Source organism: Salarias fasciatus, assembly GCF_902148845.1.
Source record: "Salarias fasciatus chromosome 23 unlocalized genomic scaffold, fSalaFa1.1 super_scaffold_20, whole genome shotgun sequence".
In the NCBI taxonomy this organism is placed as follows: Eukaryota; Metazoa; Chordata; class Actinopteri; order Blenniiformes; family Blenniidae; genus Salarias; species Salarias fasciatus.
This window is the reverse complement of record NW_021941230.1, coordinates 4,434,040-4,446,052: the sequence shown is the minus strand read 5'-3', so window position 1 is coordinate 4,446,052 and position 12,013 is coordinate 4,434,040. Positions and strand designations below refer to the sequence as shown.

General features: G+C 32.6%; 1 protein-coding gene across 1 annotated transcript in view; it reads right to left on the bottom strand.

The window, feature by feature from the left end:
* LOC115383589 (von Willebrand factor D and EGF domain-containing protein) overlaps nucleotides 1-12,013 on the bottom strand; it is a 49,695-nt gene that overhangs the window by 28,989 nt on the left and 8,693 nt on the right. The window contains exons 3-11 of the mRNA XM_030085722.1: nucleotides 11,176-11,404; nucleotides 9,782-9,847; nucleotides 8,565-8,809; nucleotides 5,439-5,528; nucleotides 5,201-5,342; nucleotides 4,088-4,287; nucleotides 2,738-2,811; nucleotides 1,259-1,529; nucleotides 137-351 (exon numbers count right to left, since the gene is read on the bottom strand). Coding sequence (XP_029941582.1) covers nucleotides 137-351; nucleotides 1,259-1,529; nucleotides 2,738-2,811; nucleotides 4,088-4,287; nucleotides 5,201-5,342; nucleotides 5,439-5,528; nucleotides 8,565-8,809; nucleotides 9,782-9,847; nucleotides 11,176-11,404 — 1,532 coding nt within the window. The remainder of the gene's footprint in view (nucleotides 1-136; nucleotides 352-1,258; nucleotides 1,530-2,737; nucleotides 2,812-4,087; nucleotides 4,288-5,200; nucleotides 5,343-5,438; nucleotides 5,529-8,564; nucleotides 8,810-9,781; nucleotides 9,848-11,175; nucleotides 11,405-12,013) is intronic.

Genomic DNA, 12,013 nt, shown 5'->3' with positions numbered 1-12,013 from the left:
TTACAAATATTTTTACTTATTTCAAAGTAAAAGCATCTTAATTCAAGAATTTTTTTTTTGCCAATTTAACTAAAAATAAGTTTTTATCTTAAATTGACTTAATTTTTTTACAGTGTTGTGACCTATTTTAACTCACCTCCACTCCTCTATGAAGTCATACAGGTCGTCTCCATGGGAACCGATGACGTCGTCGTCTCCATGGGAACCGATGAGGTCGTTGTCTGGGTTCTGGTCGAAGGTTCCACAGAGGCCCCTGGTCTTACCGTAGTCGGCCCCGGGGGCTCGCACCGACAAGCTCATCCCCCAGGGGGCGACGTCGGCCCGGACAAAGGCCCCGGACTCAAACATCAGCTACAGGAAGACGGATGAATTAAAAACAACTTTTTGATTTTTCAAAATAAAATCTGGCAATGTAAAAATATCAAGATAAGTACAGTGACTATCCTCCCTTGGTGGGACTCTAGAATTTTTATTGGACCCCCGCTATCACCATCTACTGGTAGATTTTTTTTTACTCAAATGAAGATACTCTTACTTTGAAAAACTTTTAAAAAAAATCCTTTTTTATGGGCAGATTTTTTTCAAATAAATTAATATACTTTTACTTTGAAAAGTGTAAAAAAAAAACAGCCTATAATTTCCACTTGCTGTATTGGCATATTTGTTTTTAACTCAAATGAAGGTACTTTTACTTTGAAAACAGTTAAAAAGACCTAAAATATTTCTGTGTTCTGTTGGTAGATTATTTTAATTAAATAAGATACTTACACTTTGCAAAAAGTTAAAAAAATATATATATTGTTTTATAGACAGAGTTTTTCTCCATAAATTAAGACACTTTTACTTGAAAAGAGTGAAAAAAAATCTATAATTTAACCTGTTGTGTTGGCAGGCTTTTTCCCTTAAATTTAAATACTTTTAGTAAATGTTTTTTAAAAAATCTACAATTTTCACTTGTTTTATGGGCAGATTTTTTTACTTTGAAAAAAAACTCCACAAAAAATGACATTTATTTTTAGAAATTAAAATGCTTTTATTTTGAAAAAAGTAAAATAAAAAAAAAAAACCTACAATTTTCACTTGTTCTATTGGCAGATTTTATTTCTTAAGTGATGTCACTTTTACTTTGAAATAAGGCTTGAAAATCTACAAATTTCACTCATTTTTTGCAAATTAAGATACTTTTATTTTGAAAGAACTAAAAACCAATCTATTTTCCCTTGTTTTATTGGCAGGGTGAAAACATCCGGATACCTACGGTGACCTTCTTCCCCTGGTGGGATTCTAGAACCCGGATTCCGCTGCCGATCGTCTTGATGGTGAGTCGAGGGCGAGTTTCCTGCGGCCGCCCGTCGCACATGTCGAACACCGCCACGTGGTTCGATTCCCGCGCCGCCACGCCGCAGTTACAGCCGCCGCCACCAGGGCGGCCGCCGCCGCCGCAGTCCCACCGCCGGGCGTGAACCTCGAAGTCCCGGGAGAGGCTCCGGTAGAGGACGAAGGTTCCCGTCTGCCGGTTCTCATAGCGCCTGGTGAGGAGAACAGGTGAGTTGAAGTCTTTTATTTTGAAGGAGCTTAGGTATTTCATTGTAGAAAGTTAGGGCACGTCATCATTAACTGTGTTGAAACCCATAATTATCCACTCAAGTCATTTTTGAATATGAAAGGAGTTTTATTTTGAAGGGGAATGGGGATTTTATTGAGGGAAGTTAGGTATCAACGAGTAGTTGTTCATTTTCATGTGTTAAAGGTCATTTTTGAATAAAAAAGGACTTTTATTTTGAAGGAGTGTTGGGCTTTTATTCTGAAAAGTTAGAGCCTGCTATCTTGAACTGTAATTATGTTGTTTTTGTTTAAAATGCCATTATTAATATAAATTTGACCTTTATTTTGAAGGGGTTTGAGGATCTCATTTTGACAGCCAGCTAGCCCCCACCCTAGCTAACATCTAAATATTCATTTTCATGATTTTAAGGATTTTAAGTCGTTTTTGAAATTAAAATGGATTTTATTTTGAAGGAGTTTTGGGATTTTATTGTGGAAAATTACTTGATGTCATAATTCATTGATTATCACTGATCAACCTATGATGCTCCCTTTTTTTGTTTTAATAGTAATTTTTAACAAAACAATTACTTTTATTTTAAGGGGTTTTAAGCTTTTATTGTGGAAAGTTAAGCTATGTTATTATTAACTTTGATCATCCTATAATTATCAGTTTTTTATGATAATAATAATAAACAATAGAAATACCATGCCCTCTGGTGCTCGCTTCATAATAATAATAATAATAATAATAATAATAATAATAATAATAATAATAATAATAATAATAATAATAATGATGTGATGATGATGATAATGATATAATAATAAACACTAAAAATAAAACTGGAAAGTTACGCTATTTTATCATTAACTTTAATCAACCTATAGTTATCATTTTTTTATGGTTTAAATGTAATTTTTTTTAACATAAATTTGACTTTTATTTTGAAGGAATTTAGGGATTTTATGGTAATAATAATAATGATAATAATAATAATAATAATAACAATAATAATAATAATGAGAAAATAAATATAATGATGACGATAATAATAATAATAATAATAATAATAATAATAATAATAATAATAATAATAATAATAATAATAAACAGTAGAAATTAGGTTAAAAATTAAATATGTTGCGCTCTGCCCTAATAAAAGCCTGAGCTGAAGAGAGGGAATCGAACCTGCCGTCCAGCGTGACGATGTGAGGGCCGGTCAGAGAGTAGCACACCGAGGTGGGGACGTCCCGCACCGTCACCTGAGGGCAAAGGTCACCACAACAGAGGTCAACTGAGCTCCGCCCTCTGACCTCTGACCCCACCGGGGCTTTGATGTTTAAACCAAACACAGACTGGAGGGATGACGTCATGCATTACATCATGTTTATCAGCAATGACCTGCTCTACACTGTAAAAACTCTTGTTTTGAGTGAAAATGTCTCATTTTACTTGATTTAGGATAAATTCACTTAAAATTTATATTTCAGCAAAATAAAAGACTTGATTTAAGAGAAGTTCTCTGGAATCAAGACAGTTTTATTTGGTTCTAGTGCCATTTTTTTTTCCTCTAAAGTTAAGATACTTTTACTTTGAAATACGTTCCATAGTCTACCAATAGAAGAAAGGAAAACTGTATTGATGTAAGAGAAGTTCTGTTAAACCAAGACAGTTCTCAATTGGTAGACTTTATTTTCTGAAATTAAGATACTTTTATGTTGAAATAATAAAAGAAGTCAAAAAAATAAAAAGTGAACATTTACTTGATTTCAGAGAATTTCTCATAAATCAAGTCTTTCTAACTTGATGAAATATAATTTTTTAGTGAACTTATCTTAAATCAATCTCATTTATCAATTAGGCTTTCATGCTTTTCAAAATAAAAGATGAAAAACACCTTCAAAATAAAAGTAATTTCTCATCAAAACAAAAAAAAATTACAGTCAAAACCTTAAAAATAGATTTTTAGCTCTTCACTAGGGTGGGGGAGAGCTGGCTGTCAAAATAAGATTCTCAAACCTCTTCAAAATGAAAGTCAAATTTATGTTAAAAATGAAATTTTTAACATTAAAAAAATTTCAGAATTTTTTTTAGAAGTTCTCTGAAATCAAGAAAATCAATTTTCTCTTGTTCTACTGGCAGACTTTTTTATTTATTTATTTAAAAGTAAGAGTATCTTCATTTAAGAAAAAAAATCTAAAAATAAAGAAGCGCAAAAATTGTTAATTTCTCAAAATTTTCTCGTATTTCTTAGTAAAAGTTTCTTAATTTGCGTAAAAAAAAATCTGCAAAAAGAAAAATTTTAAATTGTCTGCATTTATGAGATTATTTTGTCTTATTTCAAATTAAAAGTATCTTAATTTTCTCGTGAAACAGGAGAACTCTTAAATCAAGTCTTATTTTGCTAAAATATATTTTTTAAGTAAATTTGTCGTAAATCAAGTAGAAAGAGGTTTTCACTTTAAACAGGTTTAAAAAAACTTGCTTAGATTTTGACTTTTTACAGTGTAGAGTGATTTTTATTGGACTGAACCAAACCTTGAGCTTGGCGGGGGTGTAGCTCCTCCAGAGCCGGGGGGCCCCGGGCTCCGGCGCCGCTCCGATCAGACTGACCCGGGTCCCGTCCCGCCTGAAGTCGGTTACCGCGGCGACGAGGAACTTTGCCTCCAGGGCATCGGGCGGCAGCTCCACTCGGCAGGCCGACAGCACCACGTCGGGGGCGCCGCGCTCCCCACCGTCTGCAGGGGGCGACAGAGCGTAGCTCAGATTTAACACCAGTTTATTTACAGTGCACTGTAAATAAATTACTGTAAAAAATGCAAATCTGAATAGGTTTTTAAGGGAGCCTTAGTTTAAGTGAAAAATCTACACTGTAAAAAGTCCAAATCTTCAATCATAACAGGACACAAAAACAGTGTATGAAAATGTATTTAATTTTTTTTTCTCATTTTAGTAAAATTTATATGCATTTTTGTAAAAAAAATTGTAAAAAAAATTGTAAAAATTTGAAAAAAAAAAAAGATTTTGTATATATTTTTGAAAATTTATTTATATTAAATAGAGAGTTTGCTTTTTATTGCTGATATACACTGTAAAAAATTCAATTGTGAACGTGATTTTTAAAGGGAGAATTAGATCAAATTAAGTGAAAAGTCTACACTGTAAAAGGTCCAATTTTCAATTATGAGATAAAAGAAAAACTGTAAAAAAAAAAATGCAAAAAAATATAAACTTTTGTAAAATTGTGTAAAAAAATTAAATAAAAAAATGTACAAATTTAAAAAAATTTAGATTTATGTTAACATTTAAAAAAATCTATTTACATAAAACAGTTTGCTTATTATCAAAGATATACACTGTTAAAAAATTCAAATCTGAGCAAGTTTTTAAGGGACAATTAGATCGAATCAGATCAAATTAAATGAATAATTGACACTGTAAAAAAGTACAAAGCTTCAAATATGACAGGAAAAAAATTACAAAAATTTACAAAATATGTAATATGTATGTGTGCACTGTAAAAGTTCAAGACTCTTAATTTTTACAGTGTAATGTATGCATTTTTTCCTGTTCAGGCAGCTGTGGCTTGATTTTTTTTGTCCATCCATAAACATTGATTAAACATTGCCTGTACAGCAGCGGCATTCTCACCCGGGTCTTGGACGTTGAGCTCCAGCGGGACGCCGCAGCGGCTCCCCGGTTCGATTCCCAGGCAGGGGATGGGCACCGTGCTGCGGACCGTCACCTCCTGCTCCTCGCCGTCCTCGGCGATCTGCAGCCAGTCTGGAGAAAACTGAAACAAAATCCTCCCGTTTCCATGACGACGGTTGTTTACCACCACTTCATTTAACCATCAGATTTTTTTTTTTTTTATAGTGTATTTACTGACCGTCAGCCCGGCATAGAACCTTTCGCTTTCTTTAGGCGCCGACCTGCCTTGGCTCAAGTCGGAGCTGAACGTCGACACGCTGCAGGAATACTGGGAGGGAGTTAACAAAATAAAAGCACCAGTTTTCATTCTGACCTGTTTGTTTCTGATTTTATTCTGTTTAAGAAGCCGGAAGACCTACTCTGGAATCGAACCACAGCACTTCTCACTATGAGACTTAAGTACTCACCACTACACCACCACCACACTGTAAAATATTACTTGATTTAGGATAAATCAGCTTAAAAAAAATGATATTTCACTGAGATAAAAAGACTTCATTTAAGAGAAATTCTTGTTTTAATACAATATTAAGGTACTTTTATTTTGAAATAAGTAAAATAAATGACCAATCGAACAAGGGAAAATTATCTTCATTTAAGAAAACTTCATTTTTTTTCAGTGAATTTCTCTTAAATCAAGTAAAATTAGATGGTTTTTCTCACAATAATTTGTAAAAAAGTTGCTCTTATTTTGATTTTTTTACTGTGTGAAATCTATAAAACCTTAATAAATGTAGATAAAAATCTCAAATATGACGAAAATATTGAAATGCAACATCTACACTGTAAAAAAATCTGAATGTGACCAAGTTTTCTGAAGTTGTTTTGAATGAAAATGTCAATGAAAAGGGTTTGATATTTACTTTTTGCAGTGTTGAGTTGGCTCCTAACAATTTTCCAAAAAAAAAAAAAAAAAATCCTGTTTGAAGTGTCCTGAAGTAATTCATGCACTGTAAAAAAATCTAAAAAACATCTAAATCTTCACTTGTTCTATTGCCAGATCTTATTTTTAGCAGTGTAGATGTTGCATTTCCATATCTTAGCCTACTTCGAGATTTTATCTACATTTATAACGCTTTTACAGATGTTTATGCACTGCAAAACTCAAAAGAAATTATAAAAAAGTTGGTGAGATTTGGATTTTTCTTTACATTTTTAAATCTATAAAACCTTAATAAATGTAGATAAAAACTCAAAGTGCAATATCTACACTCTAAAAAATCCAAATCTGACCATTTTTGGTAACATTTTCACAAACAGCTTTTCACTTGGTGTCTGGAATGTTTTACAGTGTATAAATTCCACTTCCATATTTTAGGTAAATTTGAGATTTTTTTTGAAAACAAGTTATAAAAAACTTGTTGAAATTGAGATATTTTACAGTGCATAAGTACCACTTCCAGATTTTATATAAATTTGAGATTTTAATCTACATTTACGAAGGTTTTTTTTTTACAGTTTGCACTGCAAAACTCCCAAACAATTTGACAAACCTTCCTCAGAGTTTTTTTTTAAATTTTTTGCAGTGTATCTTTGAATTTCAGTAATTTACCTAACTTTTAGAATTTTTCTACATTTATAAAGCTTCTTCAGCTTCTAGCACTTTTTTTGCAGTGTAGATGTTGCACTTCTATATTTTAGCCTACATAAAGATGCTATCTACACTCTTAAAGCTTTTATAGAATCTGCACTGCAAAACCCAAAACAAGTTTGAAAAACTTGCTTAGAGTTTTTTTGTATTTTTGCAGTGTTGATGTTGCACTTCCAAATTGTAACTAAATTTAAGATTTTATCTAAATTTATAAAGGCTTTATAGATTTAGCACTGCAAAAATCAAAAAAAGTTATAAAAAAAACTTGGTGAGATTTTTATTTTTTATAGTGTGAAATATATGAAACCTTAATAAATGTAGATGAAAACTGGAAATGCAACATCTACACTGTAAAAAAAAATCTGATCATTTTCATTGACATGTTCACCAACAGTTTTTGCAGTGCATGTTTTGAAATTTACATAGTTTATTTTTTAAGATTTTATCTACATTTATAAATCTTGTACAGTTTTTTGTACTGTAAAACTCAGAACATGTTTAAAAATTTTGCTCATATTTAGCTTTTCTTTTGGAGTGTAGATGTTGTACTTCCATACTTTGTCACTCTTAAATTTTATTTACAGTTTTAAAGCTTTTATACAATTTGCACTGCAAAAAGTCAAAACAAGTTTGAAAAACTTGCTCGGATTTGGTTTTTTACAGCGTTGATGTTGCACTTCCATGTTTTAGTTGAATTTCACATTTCCAAAACTTAGCCAACTTTGAGATGTTCTCTACATTTATTATGTTTTCACAGACTTTTTTACACTGCAAAAACTCATAACAAGTCATTAAAAATCTTGGTAAGATTTAGATTTTTTTACAGTGTATATGTCCCACTTCAAATTTTTTTAGCTAAATTGGAGATTTTATCTACATTTATGTATGTAAGTTTTGTTATATTTTGCACTGCAAAACTCAAAACAAGTTTACGAAATTCGCTCCATATTTAGCTTTTTTTTTTGCAGTGTAGATGTTGAACTTCCATAGTTTGGCTTACTTAAAGATTTCCTGTACATTTATAAAGTTTCTTTTTAGATTTTGCACTGTAAAACTCCAAACAACTTTTTTAAAAAATTGGAAGATTTACATTTTTTACAGTGAATATATTATATTTCACAAACTTAGCAAAATTTGAGATTTTATCTACATTTGTTAAGATTTTGTTGATTTTTTGCAATCCAAAATTAAAAAAAAAAATTTAAAACTTGCTCAGATTTTAGTTTTTACAGTGTATAGGTTCCACATCCATATTTTAGCTAAATTTGAGATTTTAATCTACATTTATAATTTTTTTTGTATATATTTACACTGCAAAACTCCCAAAAAGTTTAAAAAAACCTTGCTCACATTTTGAATTTTTACAGTGTATAAGTTCCACATCCATATTTTAGCTAAATTTGAGATTTTAATCTACATTTATAAAGTTTTTTTTTGTATATTTTCACACTGCAAAACTCCAAAAGTTTTAAAAACTTTGCTCACATTTTGAAATTTTACAGTGTATAAGTTCCACCTCCATGTTTTAGCTAAATTTTAGATTTTGTCTACATTTATGAAGATTTCTTTTGTGTATTTTGCACTGCAAAACTCTAAAAAATGATTGTAAATAAACTTGTTTAGGTTTGGATTTTTTTTTACAGTGTATATATATTGAACATTTTTTTACAGCTTTTTTACAGTGTAGGTCAAAGGTCAAGTCAGGGTGGTTACCGTCTCGCCCAGCCGGAATCGGACGCCGTCCATCTCGGCCAGGGCGAAGCTCCTCGCCGTCGACTCGCTCCGGATCTCGGCCTTCGTGCCACGGCCGACGTGCCTTGCCCAAACGACGTGGAAGCCCAGCGGCTGGCCGCCGCCCCAGGGGGGCGGGGCGAAGGAGCAGCGCAGGCGGACGCCACCGCCATGGCCCGACGGCTCCGCGGCAACGGTCGGACGAGACGTCAGCGGCGGGACGGACACTGTAAAAAATACAAACTTGACATGATTTTAACTCATTTTTAAATAAAAACACTTTTATTTTGAAGGAGTTTTGGGATTTTATTGTGAAATCCAGGTCACCAGTGGTGTATCTAATCCCTGAATGTCCGTTTTCATAAATGTAACTATTTCTTCTTTTTTTTTTATGATAAAAGGACTTTTATTTTGAAGGAATTGTTGCCTTTTGTTTTGGAACGAGTTTGCATGCTTTCACAAACGCCGAGAAACCCCGTAATTTTCAATTTATTTTATTTAAATGTCATTTCTAATCCATCAACATCAATTTTCATGATTTTAGCCCTTTTTTTTAATATAAAAGGACTTTTATTTTGAAGGCGATTTAGTGTTTTACTTTGGAATTCAGATCTCCCTCACTCCAGCTAACACATGAATATTTGTTTTCATAATTTCACTCACTTTTGATTGTCAACAGGCTTTTACTTTGAAGGAATTGTGGGCTTTTATCTTGGAAAGGTGGGGTATGCTATTAATAACACTGATCAACCCAAAAATTTCCATTTGTGTTAATTTTAAATGTCCTTATTTACCAAAATTTTACTTTTATTTTGAAAGGGTTTGAGGCTCTCATTTTGACACCCTCACTCTAGCTAACACCTACATATCCATTTTCATGATTTTAACTTCTTTTTTGTATGAAAGAACTTTTATTTTGAAGGAATTATGGGCTTTTATTTTGAAAATCATGAACAGCTAACTGCTAAAATGAGATTTTAAAGCTTTTAAGGGTTACTGAATGAACTGTCAGTTTGACTGACAGCTGCTCTCAGCTGGATGACGTCATCACTCTACGCCCAAATATGGTCATGAGAGTCACATGACCTCAGAGTGACTCAGCAGAAAAACAACAAAGTTTGTCTTTGGTTGTTGCCTTTTATTTTGAAAGGCATGAATTGCTAACAGCTAAAACAAACATGGCGATGGGTTCTCGTTACCTTGACAACGGCCGTTGAGTTCCGTCTCCCCCTGCAGGCAGAACCTGGGTCCTACATCTGGAACCTCTGGAACAGGACATTCATACACTGTAAAAAATCACAATCTGAGCAAGTTTTTAAAAGTTTTTCAGAGTGAAAATGACTCATTTTACTTGATTTAAGATAAATTCAGTTAAATATTATTTTTCAACAAAATAAAAGATGCTTTCTGAAATCAAGACAGTTTTCACTTGTTCTATTGGTTGTTTTTTTTTCTTAAATTAAAAAGTGAAAATTGTAAAGTTTTTAAACTTTTTTCAAAGTAAAGCGATGTTAATCTTACAAAAATCTGCCAATAGAACATTTTTTTACTTATTTTAAAGTAAAAGTATTATATTTTAAGAAAATGAATCTGCTGATAGTACAAGTGAAAATTGTAGATTTTTTTTTTTTTACGTATTTCAAAGTAAAGGTATCTTAATTTCAGGAAAAAAAAACTGCCAATGGAACAAAAACTTTTAGATTTTTTACTTATGTCAAATTAAAAGCATTTCAATTTCAGGAAGAAAAAAAATCTGCCAATATAACAAAAGCTTAGATTTTTTAGTTATTTCAAAATGAAAGTATGTTATTAAGAAAAAAAAAAAAACATTTTGCCAATTGAAGATGTGAAAACTAGTTTTTTTTTTTAACTTATTTCAAAGTAAAAGTATCTTAATTTCAGAAATAAAATCAAGTGAAAATTGTCTTGAATCAAGAAAAAAATGTTATCCTCCTCTGGCAATTTTTTTCAAACTTAAATTAAGATACTTTTATTTTGAAATAAGTGAAAAAATAAATAAATAATAAATAAGTGAAATAACGAAGTGGAGTTTGCTTACTTCCTGCAAAGGTAAATATGTCATCCCTGGCCCCTGGCCAATCAGAACAGGTTTATGTAAATCATCATGAATAATTAATGCAAACGTAGTCCCAATTCTAGAACCCTTTAGAACTCCTTGTATCCTTATGGTTCTCATGCAGAACTCCTTGTTTCCTAATGGTTCTCATGTAGAACCCTTTAGAAATTGTTGTTTCCTCAAGGTTCTCATGTAGAACTCATTGCTTCCTTAAGGTTCTCATGGAAAACCCTTTAGAACTCCTTGTTCCTTCAAGGTTCTTATGTAGAACTCCTTGTTTCCTCAAGGTTCTCATGGATCCCTTTAGAATGCATTGTTTCTTCAAGGTTCTCATGGAGAACTCATTGTTTCCTAAAGGTTCTCATGTAGAACCCTTTAGAACTCCTTGTTTCTTTAAGGTTCTCATGTAGAACCCTTTATAACTCATTGTTTCCTAATGGTTCTCATGTAGAACTCCTTGTTTCCTCAAGGTTCTCATGTAGACGGGTTGTTTCCTCATGGCTCTCATGTACCCACCCTGAGCGCAGTACCCCATGCAGCCTTGGGTGGGCAGCAGGTAGTAGACCAGGAAGTCTCCGCAGTGGCTGACGGTGACGGGGATCCTGAAGAGGCAGCAGTCCCCCGCAGTGCCGCTGTGGAACCTCCAGGTGGCGCAGGCGGTGAGGCGGCGGCGCTGGCCGGGCGGCGGCAGGGCGGCGTCCCTCAGGGACAGCCACAGCGGCGCCTGGGTGCCGCAGCGGTTCATCTGCAGGAGGAACAAACAGTCATTATCCAGAGTGGGGGGGGCACTGATTAGCCCCGGAGCCAAACCGCTCATTACACTGGGATTCAGGTGGAGGATGTTTGATAAAAGCCAGGAGGGGTGAGATTCCCACACTGCAAAAAATGTTCTTCCCCCTCAAAAAACTACATTTAAAACTAGTTCTAAAGAAAAGTAAATAAATAAATAACACATTCTCTTCAATTAAGAAACTTTTACTTTGAAATAACAAAAAAAAATTCCAAAAATTTTACTCGTTATATTGGCGGATTTTTTTTCTTAAATTGAAACACTTTTATTTGAAATTATAAAAAAAAAAAAAAAATCTAGAATTTTCACGTTATAGCTGTAGATTACTTTTTTTTTAATGAAGATACTTTAACTTTGGAAAAAATTTAAAAAAGTACAATAAATCACTCTCTTGGTAGAGTTTTTTTTTCTTAAATTACCATAGTTTTAGTTTGAAATAAGTAAAAAGAAATTAAAATAATTTTTACTTATTTTATTATTATTTTTTTCTTGAATTAACATACTTTTACTTTGAAATAACTTAAAAAATCTACAATTTTCACTTTGTTGTATTGTTACATTTTG